Raw genomic sequence first — 24,419 nt, 5'->3', positions numbered from 1 at the left:
CACAGAAAATGCCACAGCATGGTGAGAAGGGTCGCCCGGTTGTGACAAGTGCACGGGGCTCTGCCCCCTATAGCGTAGGAGGTGTGACAGCCCCACCCAGGAAGCAAAGGTAACACAAAACTGTCAGAATGGCACAGATCATGGCAGAGATCCCAGTGATGCAGCTGACCAGACAGCAAATATCTCATCTAATGAAGCAGCAGATGGGAAATCTTTCTGAGGTACAGTTCAGAGCTTTAGTTATAAAAATGCTTACAGACCTAACAGCAGATCTTAAACAAGACAGGGAAGGAATGAAGGCTAGTCCTGCTGAAATGAATGAAAACACATATGAAACTAGTGGTGAGGGAAAGAAAACCAGGGGTCAAATCAACAAATCAGAATATAGGGAAGGAACCAACAGTCAACCAGTGCAGAAACAAAAAATAAAAAGTGAGGAAAATGAGGAGAGGCTCAGAAACCTATGGGACAGGTATAAGTGGGACAACATCTGAATCATAGGGTTGCCAGAAGGTGAAGAAGAACTAGAAATTGAAAAAGTATGTGAAAAAATAATGAAGCAGAACTTTTCTAACTTGGGGAAAGAAATAGAATAACAGGTCCAGGAAGCACAGACAATTCCAAAAAAAACTGGACCCAGGGAGAACCACACCAAGACACATTATAATCAAAATGTCAAAAATTAAGCATAAAGAGAGAATCTTAGAAGCAGCAAGAGAGAAGAAGAGAATTACGTACAAAAGGGTCCCAATAAGACTATCAGCTGATTTTTCAAAAGAAACTGCAGGCAAGAAGGGACTGGCAAGAAATATTCAAAGTAATGAAAAGCAAAAACCTACAACCATGATTACTCTCTCCAGCAAAGCTGTCATTCAGAATAGAAGGGCAGAGAAAGTGCTTCCAGGACAAAGTATAACTGAAGGAGTTCATCAGATCCAAACCACTGTTATATGAAATGTTAAAGGGGCTTGTTTAGGAGAAACAGGATCAAAACTATGAACATTAAAATGAAAACTATATCACACCACCAAGAACAAAAGCTAGGGAATTGAAACAAAGACAAACTAAGTAGGCAATGAGAATGGGAAAAAAATTATAGGTATGGGGAACATTATGGGGGGAGGTCAGCAAGGAGGGGGAAGGGAGGCAGATGGTACAGGAATTAAGAAGCATAGTAGGAGGTAGTGGAGTAGATAGGAAGATGTTGAGAAGCACTGTATGCATAACCAATGGGCATGGACTAAGGGGTGGGGGGCAACTGGAGGTAGGGGGTTCACTAGGTGGAGGGGAACAAAGGGAAAAGAAATTGGGACAACTTTAACAGCATAATCAATAAAGCATATTTAAAAAAATAAAAGCAACGAGGAAAAAACATGAAAAAATACCTTTTATATCAATTTTTAGGAAAATGCAACTAGAAATGATTATAAAAGAGACAAAATAATAACTGATATCACAGATGTGGAGAAATGGGAATCCTTATATTTGCTGATGAAAATGTAAAATGATATAGCCCTAGCTGGGTGTCTCAGTTGTTCAGAGCATCGTCCCTTACACCAAAAGTTTGAGGGTTTGATCCCTGGTCATGGCACATACCTAGTTTTAGCAGATTCAATCCCTAGTCAGGGTGCATACAGGAGGCAACTTATCTCTTTCTCCCCCGGCCCACTTGCTCCCTCTCTAAATCAATAAACATATTCTCAGGTGAGGATTTAAAAATAAAATAATAAAATTTAATAAAATAAAATGATGGAGCCACTTTGAAAAGCCTTCTAGCAACTGGAAAAAAAAAAATACATTACAGATAAATTTACCATATGGCCCAGGAATTTTACTCCCTTCTATCTACCCAAGTGGAGTAATATATATACATAAAGACTTGTACATAAATGTTCTTAGAAGACTTATTCATAATAACTAAAAAAATGTAGGAAAAAATCCAAATTTTCATTAGTTAGTGAATGGATGAGCAATATGTGGTATATTCATACATTGGAATGATATTCAATAATAAAACAAAACAAATTACTGATGCATGCTACAATGTGGATGGACTTGACAAACATTATGTTAAGTGAAAGAAGACAGATGTGAATGACCATATATTGTGTGATTCCATCTATATGAAATGTCCAGAAAAGGTGAATCTATAGAGACAGAAAGTAAATTAGTGGTTACCTGGGACTGGAGTGGGAACAGGAGTTCACTGCAAATGAGTACGACATGAAGAAAACTTTCTAAAATTGGATTATGGTGATGGTTGCACAACTTTGTAAATTTACTGAAAATCATTAAATGTACATTTATGAGTGTATTCTATGACATGTTTACTATACCTCAATAAAAATATTAAGTATACTAGATGAACATTATTCCCAGATGTATTCTCTGCATACATATATGAGTGATAGAAATGCTTTTAAATGTATTCATATTAATTCTAGTTTTAATTAAAACATGTTTCTACTTGACTTTAACATAAGAAAGGAATTTAAAGTGAAACTGAAGATTTTGTTTAACTCCAAATCGTTCAAGAGATTTTATTTTTTAAAAGAGCCCTTCCAGATTATGAGAAAAGACAAAGGAAAACATTGAGCAGCTAGAGATATTATGCTTTAAAACCTCAGGTTTCAAATGGACTTCCTGGTATAAAAATGATGATGCTGGAAACTCTCATATTTCCTGCAACCTGTCGGCTCCTCACCTCCCTCCTTAGTTTTGTTGTCAAAGTAAACGAATTTCCAAGTATATTTATTTTAGAAAACCCAAAAAAGACAGTTTTTGTTTAAGGTTATTTCCCAACATCTACAGATGGTGTATGAAGACTTCTGATAGCAATCTTACAAATCAAAAGCTGTTCTCGTCTTTTACAATCCTGTAGAGTAAAATGCTGTGCTTGGGGTAGAGTTCATGGAGGATAGAGTTTATAGAGTTCATTTTAAGTTCAGATACATCAAGGTAGGAACTAGCCAGGCTTTAGACTTCTTTTCATTATCTCAAACATATTTCACAATTTTGAACAAATAAAAAAGTTTACATTGCAGATGAGTCATTAGATTGTTTGACAGCACAAGTCTTAATTTCTTTACCTAGAATAGCAGGAAAGTACAGCAAAGAAATTGTAGGTAAATAGAACATAGTTGTGTTTTGTTATTACTAGAGACCTCATCTGAACCTGAATTAGTCAGTAAATACCACCTTTCTTTAATCACTCTGGTCACAAATACCGTACACTCTAGATTTCACTATCAGAAAAAAAGTGATTTACAGTATGATGTCTAAATTTAAAAAGTACTTTTAGGATCTGTTATTAATTTTGTTCAGTTTCATTTAAAGTTGATGCACTTGTTAAAGGAAAGCTCAAATTTTGGTTTACATATTTTATTCTTTATAGATGAAATATATTCTTTTTCCATATACATAAGTATTATTTCATCAGACTTTCTATTTATAATGTTCTTTACACTCACATTCTCATAATTAGTCAATATTGGTTTCATACCTAATACAGATTCTTCATCCCTGAGTTCTTTATTTGTATTCATCTTATCTAGATTTCATTATCACATAGTTTTTGCAGAGGTTATCATAGAGGCAATCTTCCTTGAGTTTGTTCACGTTTATGAAAGCTGTCAGTGGCCTTAAAATTTCAACCACGTTTTGGTATAATTTTTGCTCTGTTATCTTTCAGTAGTAAATGTTGCTGTGGAAAAGACTGAGGACAGTCTGTGGGATTTTTTTTCTTTTCTCTGTAGATCAGCAGCATCAATATCACTTGGGAATTTGTTATGATGCAAATTCTCAGGCTCCATTTTACAGCTACCGAATTAGGAACTTCGGGTATAGAATCCAGTAATGTTTTAACAAATCATCCAGGTACTTTTCATACACACTAGAGTTTGATGACTGATTAAATATTAAATATTTACTTTTTATGCCTGAATACTTGAAGATTTCTTACTTGGAAATTCAGTGACCTAATCCAGGATATCTTAGAATTGAGAGCTTGCTATCAAAATTTCCTAGATTTGTCTTTCAGTGTGTACTCTGATTAGTTAAACTGTATTCTTTTTTTTTATTAATTTATTTTTTAACAAGATCGCTTTATTTTATTTTTATTTTATTTTATTTATCTGTTTTTAGAGAGAGGGGAAAGGAGAAAGAGAGGGAGAAAAACATCAATATGCAGTTGCCTCTCATGCACCCCCCCCCCCAACTGGGGACCTGGTGTGCAACCTAGTCATGTGCCCTCACGGGAATCGAACCAGCGACACTTGGTTCACAGGTCGATGCTCAATCCACTGAGCCACAGCAGCCAGGGCTTGATTAGTTAAGGATGCATAGCAAACAGAATCTTTCAGCTCTCATGACTGGATGACCATATATCTCGTGATAGTTTTAATTTATGCCTGTGTTACCACCATATTTATTATTAGTGCTTCCTTTCAACCTCAAGTCTGTCCTTGTTTGGATGATAGATTATATGGTCACCCTATCTATGACCATTGAGTCCAGTGGTTTGAAAAATATCTATGATTGATCAAGATGCTTTATGGACTCTGGAATTCCTGATAGGAGATTCAGAGCAGAGGTCCATATGGTTTGGGAGCAAAAGCATGCCTGTTTTGAAAAGTAATTATCCTCATTTTAGAGCTAGCCCTTGGCTTGTCATTGGACTGTGGTAGAGACTGAACACTTAATTGACTGTGGAACACCAACTGCTTCATGTGAATTGAGTGTCTGATCTACCAAGCCATAGACTCAGGCAGGCCCAGCAGTACTTCTTCATCATGTGATATATTTTGGAATGGCAGTAAGCAAGTGTAAATTGGATGAGCAGGTGGCTCTCACTCCTGGTGTGTCTATTCCCATTGCACTGCTATCCTGTCCTCCTTCCATACTTAAGCCACGTGGGGTGTTCTCTGTGGTCTGTTGTCTGATAAAGAAGACATCTGGCCTAATTTATAGATGACTTTGCAAGGCAGGTGCAGATGACTTATTCAATGGAGAAGCCCTGCCAAGAAGTGGCTCTGCAGTAAAAGGATATGGAGTTCCTTCCAGCAGGGAGAATTGCAAATAGGACATCTCATTTCTCTTTTTGCCCATAGGAAATCTGGCTGCGGAGCAGCTCTATAGTAAGACATGGATTGGGGCTAATGATTTGCAGGACAGTCAGGGGCATGAAAGGAATATGAGGATTGGTATCAAGTTGGTCTGGAGAAAGAGTCATGTGAAGAGATGTCTCAGAATGAACTCCTAGTGTCAGAATACTTGAATCCTATGTAAATGCTCACCAAAGGACCTTTACTTCACAGAAAGTTTTATTTCCCCAGATACATATAATGACCCTCCTATTTCAGCACTAGGGACCCTGTGCTCAGTTATTCAATGCCAAACATTCCAATAGCCCTGTTGTCTCTGGTAATTTGGTGCTACTTATTATTCTCTGCCACCCTGAGATGTCATTAGCTTTATGTAATCATAGAACCTACTTTATTATCAGTATTTTCTACCTTCCTCTCTGACCTACAGAAGACAGCCACTGTGGTGCTTTTAAAATATGTTGGTACTACCTTCATTAATGCATTTATCAATACTCTTATGATAGGCATGTCCTTGGGGCTGGGATGGCTAAGCAGGTAATTCATAACAAATCCACTCTAACATTCTCACCTCCCTAAATCTTTCTATTCCTTCCTCTACAAGGGATTTCTGGCATCTCAACTCAGCATAGGCCAGCAGTGAATCCAATTTTCAGTCTACCAACAACAGAAAGAGAAAATACTATAATTAGAACTCTACCATCTGCGTGTGATAGCACATTGAATCCAGAATCTCTGGTAAGTGCACCTGTATAATAATGTCAGCCTAACTGAAGTTTATTTTCTTCCATCTCTGGTCTAGTACACTCATAATTCAGTTCCATGTATATTCCTCAGGTTCTTGCTGATATACATTAGTTCAGTTTTGTAACTCTTGCCATGCAGGCCTTTTGCTTCCCAATTAAACTTGGCAATTGGCCCCATGGACATTTTAGGCATTTTAAGATCTGTCTATAGTTGTAGATATGGAGGCAATGAAGAAGAGTGAAGTAGGGCATGGGGAGAATTGGCACTCACCAGGAAAGCACTTCAAGTGCGGTCACTATAGGGTCTTCAAGCAAGGCAGGAGGGTAAAGGGGCTGCTTCTGCTGGCAACAGAGGTTCTGTGGTGTTTGCAGTTGCAGATGCTTGGAGTTATCTGAATCCTTCTAGGATGACCATTCTAATTCTTTCCTATTTGATATCTTGTCCCCTATCTTCCTCATTTTCCCCTGAATATCTGTCCTCTTGTCTTTGTCTCTTTCTGATGCTCTTTTTGTCTTTCTTTTAGGTTGTGTCCTCATAGTTCAGCTTTTCTCTTTGTATTTGCTCATCTATCCTCTCTGCTGACCATTTTCTTTTCCAGGATTCTAATTTCACACCAATGTAACTTTTGCTTACACAAAGTTGCCATAGTGCCAACACCCCTACTCCCTAAAGAACCTACAAGACCTTCAGTTTAAGTGCTATACATCATCTGATTGACTTGTGGTGGATGTTCAGCTCCCTGTTGGGTCCTATGACACCAACTGGCAGCACCTCATAGCTGCTGGGTTTAGGTGAAAGTTGAGGTCCCTACTGGGCCCCACTGTCACTAGAGAAGAGATTAAAGTATCAGATAGCACTACCTCATACTTCCCTCTTCTACCCCATTGCTACTGGTTGGGTGTGGAAGTTTAACTCTACTGAACTCCACTTAAACTAAAGCAGAGGAGAAAGGGGGTGGGGCTGAAAAAAATTTCCAAAGAAGTATTCAATGGCTGAAAAATTTCCAGATTTGGTGAAAGGCATAAATCTGCACATTCAAGAAGATTAGCGAACCACAAAAAGGATAAATCAGAAGAAAAAAATCCAAGCCACTATATATTATAATCAAACTTAAGAAAACAAAAATCTTGCAAGCAATTGCAAGGAAATGACACATTGTCTACAATGAAAAATGGTTTAAATGACAGCAATTTTTTTGACGTGTTAAATAATTTACTGATTATACAAAGGAATCCACCCAGGATGCACAACTCAAACCCTGCAGCAGTGGTAGCCCCCACACTCTGGACAGCAAATTTTTTATCTGAAACCACATTCAGAAAGAAAAGACCCGTTAACCTTAGTTATATAATCAGGGAAAATTTACTTCAGGAATAAAGGGAAAATAAAGGCATTCTCAGATGAAGGAAAACTGAGGAACTTTGTCACCAGCAGACCTACCAGAAAAGAATGGCTAAAGGGAGTTCTCTAAACAGAAAGGAAATGATAACAGAAGGAGGCTTGAGACTTCAATATAGAAGAAAAAACAGTGGAAGGAATTTTCAAAACTCCCTATGGCTCTCTTTTCTCCAGCTCTGCCTTTAAAATACTTGGCTGGTCTCTTGCTGCTTCAACCTATAGTGTAGTCCTAGGCAGCTGCGATGCTGACCATAACCATGTTGCTGCTGATTGCTATTCTTTTCAACAACACCCAGGCATAGAGCTTTTTTGAGGTGTGCCAAGTCAGGTCAGTTTCTTCCAGCAGCAGCAAGTCCTCCCAACTACCTTTACACAGAGCTGGCACACATAGAGGAAAAAGAATGGAAAATATAGAAAATAACATAATAAACATAAAGAATAGTATGAAACATTCTTGCATGTAATTGGAATTCCAGAAGGAGAGACAGGAAGGGAAGGAGGGGAGGGAGGAAGAGGAAGAGGAGGAGGGGTAGAAGGAGGGAGACAGAGAGAGAGGGAGAGATTTGGGAGGCTCAAAATGGTAAAGATGCCAACCCTCCCCAAACTGATCTATAGGTGCAATAAAATCCTGATAAAGATCTCAACGGGTCTCTCTGTGTGTAGGCATGTGCAACTTGACCAGGGCCAGTGGCAGAGATGAGCCTAGTTAAAGGCCAGACCAGATGACCTTGGTGAGGAGTTGGCAGTTTATTTTTAGAGTAAATAAGGAGCAATGAGGGTTTTTAAGCAGTAGAGCGATATGATTTGCATTGTTAGAAAGATCGCAGTGCCAGGAATATAGGAATAAGTTGGAAGCACAAAGAAAACTTAAAAGGTTGTTGTATGATGTAGTACTTTAGAGATATGGTGATACCTTCAACTGGTATAGTGACAGTGAGAAAGGAGAGAAGTGGACAGATTTGAAACCTGTTAGGATCTACTTGTTTGTCTTTCTGGTTGTCCAGGTTATCTATAGGGCTCTCGTCCAACACCATATTTCACATGAATCCATTTTTTTCCTATCAGCCTTTCTCACTGTCCAAGTTTCATATCTGTTCATAGTATAAGAGGGGACCCAACTCCCCCCCCAGAATTTATTTATAAAAAAATGTGTATTTATTGTTGCCTATTTAAACTTCAGCCACCTTCAAAGTACTCGACAGTTTATTATGCTAAGTGAAATAAGCTAGGTGGCAAAAGACAAATACCATATGATCTCACCTATAACAGGAACCTAGTGAACAAAACAAACAAATGAACAAAATAGAACCTGAGCCATGGAAACAAGGAACAGACTGACAGTGAGCACAGGGGATAGGGGAGAAAGAAGGAGGGAAAGAAGGGGAAGAGTCTAGTTAAGGAACTTATAAATGACCCACAGACATGGTCAACAGGGTGGGGATTGACTGTGGAAATGGGGTGGTGGGCAGGGCAGTGGAGAGCAATGGGGGAAAAATTGGGACAACTGTAATAGAACAGTAATAAAAACAAATAAAATTTTTAAAAAAGAAAGAAATGAGAATGAGCTGGCACTGTGTGCTCTGCAGAGATGCCCATGGCTTTCAAAAAGTAGAAATTTAACTTTTGGTTACCATAATATGTTCTTGTCCTGTTATGGAGTCTGGGAGAAGAATTAACACTGTGAATGTTTTCTTACCTTTTTGCTTCTATCACAGAGAACATTGTTATTAGCTTTTGGTTTTGCAGACAAGAATAAAGGTTTTTTGTGTAATGGTTTTTCCAGGGGTGGGGAAAAATTAATTAAGACCCATTAGAGAATGAAGGGGAATGTGTACTAAGGAGCCAACAACGTTTTGCAGTTTGCACCAGATCTGATTCAGTGCAGCACCCTACAGGCAAGATCGCTTTGAGTTTATGATTTTGAAAAAAATGGGCCTACAGGTGAAAATACATTTTTTTAAGCAATGATGCTTTATATTGTTTAGAAATTAGGTTGGATCCAATGATATTTTCTATATCCTGTTGAGAATCAAATGTGAGTGTGTTTTCCATTTTGCATTGTAGATCCTCAGGTAATTACTTGAACCACAAGTATAACCCATTACAAGTTTTAAAGTAAAAAGTTAAGGAATCATACAGCCATAATTTAAAAGGAATGTGAAAATTAAGATGACAATGTAAACCTGCGTGGCATGGAGGTTTCTTTAGACTTGTTGAACCTGACTTAAACAAGGAGTCCATGTTTAGAATTATGAATATTTCTAATTGAAAATTGGCATGTTGTTTAGTTCTATATGTAGGCAACAAACCACAGTAACATCAGCAGACCTATGACTGCCACCAATAAAAATCATACACTGTTTTGCAGGCCAAGTGGTTTGGGCCAACTGACTCTCTCTGAGTTCTGGTTGCTAATAGCGTTTTTCTGGGAGATTCAGCTACATCCTGTAAATGTAAATTACTCGCAATGATTTAAAACTTTCCTATTTTGCTAAGTTTGCTCGAAAGCTGGTGAAGTTTGCAGTAGTTCCTAAATATATATTCAATCTGATAAAAATAAAATTAACTTAGGGCTTTCTAAATTATTAAGTCATGTCTTAAACAAACAAAAAAACAAAAAAAAAGCAAAAATACCCCAAAAAACCAACAACCAAAAAACAAATAAACAACAAAAAAAAACCCAAAATCATCTCCACTTGATGCAATACACCTATCAAGACATTTTTTCCACTGCTCAAAACAGTTTTGAACTCGTTGATTTTGAAGCCTTTTAGTGCTTCTGTTGTTTTTTGTTTCCCCTCTTCCACATGAGCAGAACATTTCCATTTGAGGACTTTTTTTTCATTCAGGGAAACAAACAAACAAAAAGTCACTGGGGGCAAGATCAGTGAATAGGAAGGGTGAGGCATGGGGGTCATGCTGTTTTTGGTTAAAACTGTGGAACACTCAGCACAATGTGGGCAGGTGCGCTCATAAATCACCCGTCATGAAATGGGCAAACACATTGAGTCTTCAAAAAAAATCACTGAAGCCTGACACAGCCTCTCACAGCACCAGCTGGTACACTGACACAGATGGGTTCCTAGAACACTCACCTAATGAGAGAAGCCTGTACTACAAGGGGCCTGCCTGCCAGAAGATAATTCCAGTTTTGTTTTTTGGTTCCCCTGCCTTGTAACTGAGAATATGAGGGTGTGGGCCATCTTAACCTTGGTCTCTAAAGACACATCTTTAGTGATCTTGGTGATCTTTTCTAATTCTTCTATTGCTGCCTTTCTGAGACTCAGCCTTCTCTTGATTTCTTGGCCAAACCAAGATAAGAAAAATCTTTAACAATTTCAATGTCTTTATTCTCTGTGTTAAGGTTCTGTATTTCTTCTGTAGTCATAATTTTTGTCTTCTTGATATTCAAATGCAGTCCTGCTTTGGCAGTCTTTACTGCACACAAATAGGCTACTCATCATGTCCCCCAATGTTTTGTTTTCCTGTCTCTTTACATTTGCTTGTGATGGACTCTCTACCTGGAATGCTCTCTTGTCCTTTGCCTCCAAATTCTAGTTACCTTCAAGATCAATACTATCCACTATTTGTTTACTTCAATAATTCTCCCCTAATTCCCAAGGCCAGATGTATTCTCTCCTTTCTGCGAACCTTCAAAAAACATTTTGTAACTTCCTTGGCATAGGTCACATTCTATCTTCAGCATACAGGATTGAGATAATGCATGTGAAAAGTTACATGCTAAACAAACAAAAATGATTGCACTACTTTTTACTTAAATGATACTTATGCATGTGCCTTGTCTTCCTTCTCCAGATCCTTAAGAGCAGAGACTCTTTTTATTCATACCCATTTAATTTTCCCATAGCTCCTGACATAATGTCTTTTGGTCAAAAATAAGTTTTGTTAAATTGAATTAAATTGTGAAAGCAAAAGGATTCAGGCAAACTTATGCAGAAATTACCAGAAGCCAGGTTTACTAACAGGACCATGTGGTTTCTTTAGGTCAAAGATTTTTTTTTCAGTTTTAGTTTCATCTAATTGTAATAAAGAATTTATCATCTACATTAAATTATATTCTCCTGGTTTTTCTCTTACTTCAGTGGCCACCCATTCTCATTATCTTTGATGGATCCTCTTCTGCTTCTAGAGCTAATGTTGAAAAACCTCTTCTCTACCTATGTTCACTTGCTAGGGTATCTCTCCCAGTGTAATGGTTTCAATGCCATATGTATGCTGATGACTCTCAAATTTGTATTTCCAGCCCCAGCCTCTTAACTGAACTTCAGACTCATGAAATTACCAGTTCTAAATCCCCATTTAGAAAATGAACTGGCAGCTGAAGCTCAACATGCATAAAACAAAGCTATTCGTTACTTTACACCCCAGACCTATTCTTACCTTCGTCTTTCCTACTCCCAGAAACTTGTACCATGCATCTTCTTTACTTAAGCCCAAAATCTAAGAATCAGCATTGATTTCTTCCTTTCAAACCATATGTATAAACCATACTTAAATCATGACAGTCCTACCTTAGAATTAAATTCCAACATGTATCCACATCCACTGCTGCCACCTTGTCCAAGTAACAGTCAACTTTTGCCTGGATTATTATAAAAAGCTCCTAATTGGTTAACTGGACACCCTTCCTTCCTGCCTACAGACAATTCTCTACTCAGCAGCCAGAGTTAGCTTAAATAGAGAATCGGACCGTCTCCCCCATGTTCTAAACCTCCAACCTTTCACATCTCACTTAGAATAACATCAAAATATCTTACCGTGGTCACAAGGCCCCACACGTTCTGGTCCCTAGCTTCCTCTGACTGCATCCTCTACCTCTTCACACCTTACTTACTCCAGTTCTGTCATACTGTCCTTGCTCTTCCTCAATTATACCATTATTTCTTCAAGGCCTTTGTACTCTCTAGAATCTCGACAGTCAAGATAAGTGAGGTAACTTTGCCCACAGGTGTATTAGATTATTCATTTTTTCCAACGCCTAACTTAATGAACGGCATACAGTAGAATTCAAAGATGTATTTGGATAAACAATAGCTCTCTTAAAAAACTGGAGATTTTAGCCAACCATGTGGCTAGAATATAAGCCTTCGTTGTGATGTAGTTGCCCCAAACGTCTAATGTTACCTAAGGCTGTATTAACAAATGTGTATTGTTTGGGGACAGGTAGATCCTAGTTCTAGTTAGACCACTTCTGGAATGTTGAATTTGGCTCTCCGTATCACATATTAGGAGGGATTATGATCCACTGATGCATTTCAGAGAAAGGATATTTTCAGAAGAGGAAAAACAGTAGTGAAAGGACAGGTTATGCCTTGTGAGTAACCATTGAAGAATCTGAGAATCTTTAGCTTGAATAGTTACTTGATGATTGGGGAGGAGACGTAAAAGCTCTCCTCAAATAGCAACCAGTCTGCCACATGAAAAGTAAGGTTATGCTTATTCTTGTTAGCTAGAAAGGAAAGAACCAATGTGGTAGGAGGTTTCAGAGAATCAGCTTTAATTCTGCATAAGTAGGAATTGCCTACTAGTATTCTGCAGAACACTACACCACGTTAGGCTATATAAAGTGTCTTGTGTTTTTTACTGCAAGATTTCTCAGAATCTTTAATATAAAAATGTTAAGAAGATAGAATACACCTCTTTCCCAAAATTTGTTTGTTAGAAACTTTTATTCACAGCGCACTGTTAACATCCCTTCAAACATTAGTTCATTGAACAGATTGAGTTAAAGCTGCTCTGGTTCACATCAAGATACTGGGGGAAACTGGATGGTGCTGCTGTCACTTCAGTACTTCTGAAACCTAGGTCACTAAAACTAAAGTATATAATGTTTGAGAAACTGCAACAACTCCTCTTACTTGTTATGTTTACAGTGTGAGACTCAACACAGTTCTAAATAAGAATAATGGAGCAAAACCAATGAAAATGAGGCTCTGTAGTACAGTGGTTCTGAACTTTTTTCCTGGCAATACATTTGCATGTGTGTTCAAGGATTCATTTTTTGTGTGCAAGGTTATGTTTCTCACCTTTTTCATGAACACAGAAGCAAACAAACAAACAAACCCTCATGTTCTCCCCCCACCTCAGATTGTGATAGGATCCTCATATAAAATCATGCCCCTCCATTGAGCATCACCATTTTAGAAACTCAAATCTAGAGTATTAATATAGTTTTTTTTAATAAGCAAGAAATTCCCAAGCCTAAATGAAGAAATGTCATTTAAAAATTGTGAGGAGAATAAAACAAGAAAAGTTATCAGAATGGAACCACTTATTTGAGGCCAAAGGGAGTAATAACAAAAAAGGAAGATGGATTCATAAAAAATATTGCTGTTATTAAATATTTGTTGCAATAAGGAAGACATGATATAATAATTAGAAAAAGCTGGCCCAACAACATTGAAAAGACAGGGTTTCAAAATTAAAGTTAGTGTCCATGCAACTGTCCATAGGAGAACATAAGCCAGTGCTGAAACATTGTAGTCCCTTTAGAGGAATGTGTACTGCAGAAGGGTTCATCATGATTTCTACAATTTATAGCCATTTCTGTTTTCCAGAACCATATTTACCAATGTTTACTATCTTTAATTTGATTTCCAAAGATCTATCAGTCCTGAGAAAGGGGTGCTTGGGATAGTAGATAAAACACTATAATTATAATAAAGATATAACTTCTATTGTGTTAATAAAATGTCATTCTGTACTGAAAAATTTACTAAAGTTTTATCAAACTTGGATAGCTGATAAGTCAGCCCCTGGACAAGATCACACCATATATACCAATTCTTGAAGTCCTTGTAAATATTCAATTACATTGCTTATGAAGAAAAATGTAAATTACCATTTCTCTGATAGTCTGCAATTTTGCCCCTAAATCGGTATTTCAGAAAGTGGGGTCATCAGTTTTAAATAGTAGGTAAAGGAATTCTCATATAATTTTGCATACCCACAGAGACTAATCTCGATTATACTTCTACATTTTCATGGCCATTTGGAGAAACCAAGCCAGCTCCACAAACATACACGGTTTACGAGTTCACTGATAGACGGAAAGACATAGAGTCTCAGGGGCTTTGCCCTCTAATGTACTTCAAATTCCAGAACTGCCTCTACAGGAAGAAAAGTAGAGGAGATCAGCTCAGATATGATGCTACCTCTCCCCTCTAACCAAACAGGAGATAAAAAATGCTTGAAATTCAGTGATGACCAAGACCAGGGTCATGAATTTGGGCCTGGGCAGAGTCTTGGAAGTCATTACAGCTTTGTGTTCTTGGTCTCCAGATTGATCATATCCTCCTGAATATGAGGAATCTGTTTATTTTCTGGCTCCTGAATATCCTGTGACTTTACAGGATTGTAGTAGTAGCCCATGATGGAGAAGATCAGGAAGACCAGCAGCAGGAGACAGGAAAACAAAATGAATTCAGCCCACTGCAGGAAGAAATAAATATAAGAAAAATATGGAGAAACCTAAAACTGAAGGGATCTTCAAAGGATGAGAACTGGGGAGCAGATTGACCCAGGCTCACATGTAGGCAGAGGTTTGCAAGAGGAAGACTGGGTTCACTGATCAGGCCTTGCATGGATATAGGGAGGCCATTACTGACACTTTATATGTCTGTTTTCCTGGCAAAGTCTGTGTGCAACTAACTCATCACACATGGGGAATGTGGGAGGCTGAGGGATGGGGGAGGAGGAAGAAGAGGAATTTTAAGAGGAAACCTTGGATAGACCCAAGCTCCTGTTTCTCTCAGATCAATACCTGTACCAGGCCACCGAACTGTGCCACAGCAAGCACAATGAAATTCCCAACTCCAATTGTCAACAACCAGGCTGCCTGAAGTACTGATTTCATGCTAGAGGGAGCCTAGAGAGAACACAAGTTTGTCAGTAAATAAAATCCCTACACCACCCTCATGCCCCATGCAACTATCTAGAATAATTCTTCCACAAAGGTTTCTGGATTTAAACTTCCCACTGAGTTCAGCTATCACATTGATTCAGGGGGTGTTAATAATGTTAACAGTAATAACAGGATGGAACTCTTAATCAAATATTTAAATTCATTATATAATGATATAAGTATTATAATGATATAATCTTTATTAAAACCCTAAGAAATTAGTTCTATTAATATTCTGATTTTATACATAAAAAGTAGGATTCAAGAAATAAAAATTCAATTGCTTGGAATTACAGTCAAAATTTGAACATAGGCAGTTTAACTCCACAGCCCTTATTTTCTTAATGTTTAAGTATTCTTTCCTAGGTACCAAATACCATAGGCTACTATGCTACACTTCTCTGATCCTGGGAAATAAGATAACTCTCTGTTCAGGGTCATGCATAAGGAATCTAAGGCCAAAATATATGAAGGTCTTGGCCAGGATACATACCTATATAAGGCAGTGCCAAGATTAAAATCCACCATCCTCTAAACAATATGTCCGTCTCCCCTTTCCACTTATGAAGACCTACCTGAGAATAAGAAAACTCTAGTCCTGTGACAGAGAACATGACCTCCCCAGCTGTAACTAGAGCATATTGTGGCAGCTGCCATGCAATGGATATTTTGTTGGCTGGAATGTCTTCTGTCTTCCAGGCCTGAGGACCCTGATTGGTGCTCTTTGTAAGGGAAAAGAGAAATAAGTTTATCAGTAGTCTCAAGTAAATGTTCCTTACTTACAGCATTCTATAGTTTTTTAATCCATCCTCTCTTTATATTTTTATCCTTTTGCAACCCTCAAGAGATTGAGCCATTTCTACACAATTTCAGTATTTTGAAATTCCTTTCTTTAATACTGCAGTCACTTGCCTGACTTCAGATACCATCACTGACATAGTCCTTAAATGGCAGAATATTTGATATTATGATTTGGATTCCCACCATTTTGACCTATTGGGTATTTTGATCCTAACCAACATTTTAAGTATAAAATGGCATCTGAATTGAATAAACACAATGAATTTTCAGAAAACATGCTCTTGAGAAAAAGTTAATTCCTTGTCCTATATAAGTACAATTAAATTTTTTTAACATTTTCCATGAAATTTTTTATTTTACTAAAATTTTATCAGAATGAATTATTTTCTTGGTAACTCTTACATTGAAAATTTTGTTGATCAATTTTTAAAAACTCGTATTTAATGCCACCTGCCATTTTTTAAATATTTATTTTATTTATTTTTAGAGAGAGGGGAAGGGAGGGAGAAGAGGGAGAAACATTGATGTGTTTTTTTTCCTTCAGTTGCCTTTCGTTTGTGCCCTGACTGCAGACCAAATCTGCAACCTAGACATATGCCCTGACTGGTAATCGAACTGGTGACACCTTTCATTTTGCAGGACAATGCCCAATCAACTGAGCCACACTGGTCTGGGCCCACCTGCTGTTTTGAATTCTATTTACTGGGCATTATTTTTTTTAACTTAAACCTTACACACTAAAATTTTAAAAAAGATATAGTTTTTCTGTAAAATTTTGGTCAAAAGAAATTTTGGGGGTCAAATTTTTGTTATGAGTGTTACCAAATATATGTGATTCTATAATTTTTTGTCTCTAAAACTACTTTTACTGTATGTAGGTTTTTAGCTATAATTGCTTTTATATAAATTATATATACTAATATTTGTTATAAATTGAATGGAATTTTAAAAATTATTTATATTTCTTAGAGTAAAACCATTCTCCCATCCAAGTACTAACCAGGCCCGACCAGAGTAAAACCATTCTTAGGTAGTAGGTATAATATCTGGATATACAATGATAAAAAATGGCAGAGTTAAAATCAAGGTCAAAAGTCATTGAAATAAAAAGTATCTGATGTCCAAATGTGGTTGATTCTCTGAGTCAAAGTGTCATTGGGTTCAAAATAGTAAGGTAAATTTTGCTTTAGTCGATATTGGGCATATATAATATTGGAGTCTTCACAGCCTAAGAAAAAGACCCAAGTTTCTAAATCAAGGTCACATACTCAAATATAGAGGTGGGTAAGTACATGCGGCTGGCTGAATGGAAATGAAGGGACTGTAGTGTACTGGATAGCACAGGCTGCGTCCAGAGTACAACCATTATAGCACTGGCCAACCGACATGGTCATTCTTGTTATAAAATCTTCTGATATTGTTTTTAAGAAATGTTATGAATTCAGCTTCTTAGGTAAAATCTCTTGAATTTTAAATATTGAAAATTAATAATAATAATTGTCATCAATACTTTGCAGACCAAACAAACCAGGATATGGAAGAACTGGGCCCCCAGACCTCCAATTTATGATCTTTACTCTAGACACTTATTAGATCCTGGCATTCAGAAACAATATATATGGTCTCTGTCTTGAGCAGCATATAAGAGAAAAAACAAACAAAAATGAAGTAAAATCAGGAATGCAAGCATTATGGGTGTGATTGTGTCCCCCTAAAACTCATATGTTGAAGTTCAAACCCCTAGTACCCAATAATGTGATCTTATGTAGAAATAAGGTTGTTACAGAATGATTAGTCAAATTAAAAACCCTGGCTGGTTTAGCTCAGTGGATCGAGCGTCGGCCTGCGAGCTAAGTGTCGCTGGTTCGATCTTCCAGTCAGGGTACATCAGAGAAGGAAAACTCTGACTCCAAAAAACCTCCGCTGCCTTGCGGCATACCTCTTCTGGGGAAAGGCTAAGGGAGTAAACCCCGACAGAAAATCCGGAGCCGGAGTCCCTAAGGCGGTTTGACGTTGTAGTCAACACCGGCAACTCCTGCGGCGCACCTGAAGCCAAGCTGTATCGACTCCGTCTTTCCCTTGGACCCTTCAGCTGCGAAGAGAGGGGGGGTCTGCTGCATGGGCAACAGCGGACCCTCCATATCACCCTGCCCAGGCTCTGTAGCTTCAGCTCCACTGGAGAGGACACTCCAGCGTCATCGCAAGATGTCGATTCAACACGGGAGGAGACAGATGCCGTGTCACTCCCGAGTCGGACTGCACAGCCATTCTCGGCGGTGCAGATAGACACTTAAGAAGCTACACCATCGTCTCTCGAGACGGACGGCTGCCGACGAGTCAAATTAAAATGAGGCCATTAGGGGTGGGCCCTGATTCAATATGACTGGCATCCTCTTTAAAAAGGGGAAATGTGGACATGGAGTTCTTCCTGTATGGACAAGCACTTTTGTAAAGATTAAGGCAGAGAATAGGCTTATTCTTCTACACACCCAGGAACACCAAATATTCCCAGAAAACCACTAGAAGCTAGAGGAAAGGTATGGAAGGTTCTTCTGTATAGCCCTCTTAAGGATTCAACCCTGCCAACACCTTGATCTTGGACTTCTAGCCTTTATGACTTGCATGTGGAGTCAGTCAAAAAGACATAAGTAATCTTTGTTTTCTTAGGGCCATAGTGAAACTGAAGGAGAACATGTTACCTCATAACAATGACTCAAAATAAATTATGTCTCCCATTCCCCTAGACCTTGTGCCTGCTGACAATGTAATCTCTTTTAATGTCCCCTATGGAGACCTCAGTAGGCTTTCTAAAGTCACAAGAATCTGTCATCTTACATTAGAAATAAGTATGTGATCCTGCATTGCCACAAAGTCTTTAGATTTCAGAATAGACATAGATATAGGTACAGATACAGGGAAGGTGAGTGCAGGGGTGGCCACGAGCTACTTACATTAGTAATAACAAACAGATAAGCTGCACCAAAGTCTAGTAGACCCAAATTCAGGGAAAAGTCATCATCTTCTGTTTTACATTGCACCGCAGGGTATCTGAAATAGGAGGAGTTTAGAGCAGAATAAACATTGTAGCTTAGAAAAGCACTCCCATCACCAGGGGAAAGGTCTCATTTCTTTATTGATGGTGAGTTGGGCACTGAAGCCACCATTTCTCTTAAAGAGAGGAGTCTCAAGGGGTCAATTATTTTTATGCCAGGTTTTTCTGCCACTGATCTGAGTCCTTCAGTGTCTGTCAGGTATTTTTTTAAAAAATTTAAACCTGAATAAAGAAGATACCAATCACCTTCTTTTGTGGACTCTAGGCCCTACGTCGTCTCATCTGTCTTACAAATTTTTCTCAGCATAAAACAGTGAAACCAAAAGGATAAGCTTGAAGTAATGATGTGCCAATAGGAAGTACCAAAGGATAGAAGTGGGAGCCCAGAGATGAGCCTTATTAACTACACAGCATGGCCTTCACAGCAGTCATGATCTCAGTATGTCTGTGTAGAGAAAGGTGTGACAGAGGGAAGGAGGCAAGGGTTGAAAAAGAGCTGGAGTCTGTGTATACTCAAAATTAGCCAAGATGTACCTACTATTTTGATATACCCCCACCTATATGCAAAGAAAGATTTTTAAAAATTGTTGATAAAAAAAAATGTCCAAAGGGTAATGAATGTTCTTACTCTCCTATTTGCATAGTTCTGTAAGCCGACACACCATAGTCTTCACCAACACTGAGGGAGATATCTGTACCCAGGTTGATGTTGACCTCTTTATGCAAAGTGTTAACAAACCTACGGGTAGAGACGTTGTTACAGATCAGACAAACCTTCCCAAACAAGGACACATAATAAAAGGCTTTTTCTATTCTGTTTACCACTATATTCCAGGGCCTAGAACAGTGCCTGGTACATAAAAGGTACATAATGTATAATGTTAATTGAATGAATGGATCGACTTAAATGTAAAATGTAGTCAGTAGTCTTAGCTGTGCCTACCTTTCTCCTTCCTGAGGTATTAGCTTTCTATCTGCCATACCCTCAAACTGATCTCTAGCTGGGATGGACACTATCAGGATCACCCATGGCAGTCTGAGTTTCCTCGCTAATCCAGCTTAGGTGCACCCAATTTCTTTCCCTCTTATAATGGTGGGATTCACCAATTGATACTCCATTAAGAAAAATGATTATGTACATATAAATATATAGCAGTATTTATATAAAACTCATACTTTATCCTCTTATAAATGAAGTCTGATTTTACTTAAGCAAACTCAGTCTCCCAGCCCATAATAGGTTGAGTTATCATTATTTTGGAGTCTACAGACAATCCCGGACCCTTCTAGAATTATCTTTCTAGTCTTCTGAATCTAGGTCCCTAAATTGTCCCCTCAGTATGGATTTTTTGCATAGTTCTATTTTGATAGCTTTTGCCCTTGTCTCTGCCCCATGGAATAAGAAGGGAAGTTCCCTCTAAAATCCTCAATGTTGACCCCTGGCTGGTGTGGCTCAGTGGATTGAATACTGGTCTGTGAACCAAAGGGTTGCCAGTTCGATTCCTAGTCAGGGCACAGGCCTGGATTTTAAGCCAGGTTCTCAGGTGGAGGCACACAAGAGGCAGCCACACATTGATGTTTCTTTCCCTCTCTTTCTCCCTTCATTCCCCTCTCTCTAAAAATAAATAAATAAAATCTTAAAATCTTTAATGTTGATTCTTGGACTATGGATAATCCTGCACTGATCTAGAAATTTTTCCTTTCACTCCTTCTGGGGGTTCCTATGGTCTTCTGTCGCAGGGGATCCTATCAACTTTTAATAGCAACCACCTAATCTTGATGGCCATAGGCACTGTCTATGTCATGTCAGATTCCTGCCACAGAAAGCAAGTGACCTCTTCGGTGCTCCATCTCTGTAACTGTCCCAGGCTATTTGACGAGATCTTCAGTCTTACCTTTTTTTAAAAAAATTTTTATTTATTTATTTATTTATTTATTTATTTATTTATTTATTTATTTATTTATTTTTAGAGAGAGTGGAAAGGAGAGAGAGAAACATCACTGTGTGGCTGCCTCTCACTTGCGCCCCCAACTGGGGACCTGATGTGCAACCTACTCATGTGCCCTGACTGGGAATCAAACCAGTGACACTTGGCTTGTAGGCCAATGCTCAATCCACTGAGCCACAGCAGTCAGGGCCTTCAGCCTTAGTTCACAACTAAGTCTTTTAACTCTAAATGTGTTACCTTTATTACACCATTATTTCTCTGTAAGTTTAAAATAAAAACAATACTTTGAAAACACAGTAACAAGAGATATTCAACTATCAACAATGAAGGATTATTTGCTCACTTCTAAATTTCCCTCTAGTCATCAAAGAGAGGAAAGTATTATGTTACTTTTCTGAGAACAAGATAAGTGAATGAAACTCAGTAGAGAAGAGATATGCATCAGAGCATAGGAGACATACACAGATACACGATCATCTTTGAACACTGCATGGGAAAGCAAGCCTATCTGTTCTGTGTCCCGGAAAATGCCTCTGACACCCATGCCCCTGACATTTCAGGAGAGAGAATCTCTAAACAGGACAAGTGGAATGTTAGGCCTCATCATCAGAAGCACCACAGATCAGAAGAGACCAAGATTAAAGAGAACAGAGTAGCCCGGGATCTTCTTGACATCCAAACCTTACAGCTGTCATTCCATTGGTTATGTTTTCTGCATCCTTCACCTTAAATGAAGAAAAGTAAAAATCAGTTACAGCTGACAATAGGGAACCAATGGTCAGAAAATTTTATCATTAGGCATATCCTTGGTAAGATATTGATAAGATAACAATTTGGAACTTAGGTTTTTTCTCAACTTACCATCATGCTGGAAATGCCTTTCCCATGTTCTCGAATGACTAGACTGTACCATTTCTTCTCCTCCACAGAATGCTCAGTGTAGACAGACAAATTGTGGTATTTCAGGTGGAATTGGAAATCCTGGCTTTCTGTCTTCAGATGGAGTTTGGAATGGTGTGGCATTTTCTGTAGAATGAAAAACCTACCACACTCACTTTCTACCCCAACTTGGGCATCATAATCTCATAGCATCCCAGGGCAGGTGACTTCAGCAGATGCTTTCAGCATTATCCTTTAAGCTAGTAAACCCATTTTTAGGAATATACCAGAGAAGTAATTAGAGGCATGCATAAATATTTATGAGCAAGGATATTCATTTTAGGATTATATATAATAATAAAAAACATATACCTGTAAGGAAATCTTTAAATAAACTTTAAATAATTTTTAAATACCCATAGGAATACTATGTATACGTTAAAATCATGTTCTCAAAGATTATCTAAGGATATGGCAAAATGCTTGTGATGCAATTAATGTTAAGAAAAAAATCAAGGTCAATAACTGAGTTTGAGCACTTTTTAAAAATTAGTTTATTATAAAACATGCTCACTGTGATTATCTTTGGGTGATGGAATTATAGATGGTTTTTGTATCTTTCTACATACTCCTCAATTTTCAAAAATAAATGCATGTTACTTTAAAAATAAATATTTTAGAATATGTACTGTAATAGTAGTGAGGCCAAATTTTTTCAGCAAATGTGTGGTTAGGAGACCGTTTGAAATAATGATACAAATTACAACTTATTGAGAGCTTACAATGTGCGTGACACTATGCTAAGCATTTTACACACAATACTTATCTTTGCAATAGCTTCTGACTTAGAAGTTATTGCCATTTTACACTTGGTGAAACCTAGAGAAGTTTGGAGAGAAAATAACTTGTTCAAGGTCTTATAGCTAGGGAGTGGCAGAACCAGAAATTGGACTGGGGCAGTTTGGCTCCATAAATTCATGCTCTTAACCACTATCTTATGCTGCTGCTTTGGTGCATAACCAGAATGTGTTTCTAATTCATTCAAGTCCATATCTCACCTGAAAGGATTTGATGGACTCTGTTAACAGGGAATTGTTTTCATCTCCCAACACTGTCACCTTCACCTCATCATCTGCCAGATTCAAGACTTGTAGGAAAATCTCTTGGGGGCCTGGCTGGGGTGGGGCCATTTCCTTAGGACAGAGAACACATGTCAGAATCACCAACAATAAACCATTTGGATACAAAGAGGACACATATCTCAGTCCTATCTCTGACAAGCCTAGTCCATCTAGTCTGGACCACAGTTTTCTCCCTCTGAAGAACATTTGGCTTAGAAAACTCTGAAGGCATTTTGGAAGGGAAACACCAGCTCAATGCATCAAGCACAGATGCCAGGTAACAAACTTCATGCTTTTTGACTCAGCTGTGGCTTCATACATCCTTCCCTAATAGTGGCCATTCAATCTGCCAAAGGTATTTGTGTATTTGGTAAGTTATCACAAAAGCTTGTGTTTCCAAAGAGATAGCTAGATACCTTGGATATTAGTGTTTGGAAATCCTTGACAATATATTCTGACTCACTCAGGTGGGAGATGACCATCATTTTGCATTTCTTCTCTACCCCTATAACTACTCATTTATCACAAATATTTATTATGCACCTTCTTTAAAACAGGGACTGTGCTAGGTCCCTGGGAATCAGAAGAGTGAATGAGATAAGTAAGATCCTGTTTTCATAGAGCTTAAGATTTATTGAACTCACATTAATTTTTATCTCTACAACTGCCACAACTGCAAATGCCAGGCATGCCAGGATCATGCCGACAGCCATTTTCCTAAGCGATCTGCAGAGGAGAAGAAGAAACAATTATATCTAAACTTTAAACTTTAAAGGATAAAATCCAAACTCCCTAAGTCTACCATTAAAGACCATTCCTTATCTGGCCCCAATTACTTTTCAAAGTATTTCCTAGAATGCCTCTTCACACATCCTTCTTTCTCCATCTACTGGAGTCATAGTGAATGCTTATTTGTAATGCACCACACTTTTCCACATCTATCTTGGTCTATGATCGTTTTTCTATCCATCATGTCATAATAACAAGAATAATAATAGTAATGCAGCCAGATTAATTGAACATTTACCATATGCCAGGCTTTGTACATTATTACTTCATCTTCCTCTTCCGAAGTTTTTCTTGACCCTGGCAGCAGACTTCTCTACACTTCCCTGGCACTTTTCTCCCTTTTTAGGGCACTTAACATATTTAATTATCCATGGGCAGGTCCCACTCCTTTATTAAGCAGTAAACTCCTTGAGGGAAAGATTTGTGCTTTTACATTTGCATGGCACTTGGTGATGATCCCACTAATACTTGCTCAATGAATGAATAAATGACAAAAGGCCATTTGAATATGGTAAAGTGGTCATTGAAAGGAAATTGCTATTAAATCAGGAATTAGAAGAGGCTCAAAACCCTCCTCTGCCAAAATTTGCAAAAAATAACACTTCTGTGGGAAAAAAGCAGTAAATAGGGACAATTCTATCCCCACTTTCACCAGGT

At 38.0% G+C, this 24,419-nt stretch overlaps 2 protein-coding genes across 6 annotated transcripts in view; one reads left to right on the top strand and one right to left on the bottom strand.

Moving 5' to 3' along the window:
• ILDR1 (immunoglobulin like domain containing receptor 1) overlaps positions 1-24,419 on the top strand; it is an 80,513-nt gene that overhangs the window by 44,118 nt on the left and 11,976 nt on the right. For both annotated transcript variants that reach the window (XR_016511173.1, XR_016511174.1), the window contains exon 9: positions 5,707-5,840. The gene's annotated coding sequence lies outside the window, so the exon portion shown is untranslated. The remainder of the gene's footprint in view (positions 1-5,706; positions 5,841-24,419) is intronic.
• SLC15A2 (solute carrier family 15 member 2) overlaps positions 12,919-24,419 on the bottom strand; it is a 41,844-nt gene continuing 30,343 nt past the window's right edge. For 3 of the 4 annotated variants that reach the window (XM_090277216.1, XM_090277244.1, XM_090277234.1), the window contains 9 exons: positions 23,618-23,699; positions 22,911-23,045; positions 21,835-21,999; positions 21,655-21,698; positions 19,653-19,763; positions 18,924-19,020; positions 15,747-15,893; positions 15,031-15,135; positions 12,919-14,699 (listed from right to left, as the gene is read on the bottom strand). In XM_090277216.1, coding sequence (XP_090133342.1) covers positions 14,523-14,699; positions 15,031-15,135; positions 15,747-15,893; positions 18,924-19,020; positions 19,653-19,763; positions 21,655-21,698; positions 21,835-21,999; positions 22,911-23,045; positions 23,618-23,699 — 1,063 coding nt within the window. In that variant the 3' untranslated portion in view covers positions 12,919-14,522. The remainder of the gene's footprint in view (positions 14,700-15,030; positions 15,136-15,746; positions 15,894-18,923; positions 19,021-19,652; positions 19,764-21,654; positions 21,699-21,834; positions 22,000-22,910; positions 23,046-23,617; positions 23,700-24,419) is intronic. The other variant, XM_090277225.1, reaches the window with a different exon arrangement.

This window comes from Furipterus horrens, unplaced genomic scaffold (assembly GCF_987537825.1).
Source record: "Furipterus horrens unplaced genomic scaffold, mFurHor1.1.pri manual_scaffold_1, whole genome shotgun sequence".
NCBI classification, from domain to species: Eukaryota; Metazoa; Chordata; class Mammalia; order Chiroptera; family Furipteridae; genus Furipterus; species Furipterus horrens.
The sequence above is the reverse complement of the archived record's forward strand: the minus strand, read 5'-3'. Positions and strand labels throughout refer to the sequence as shown.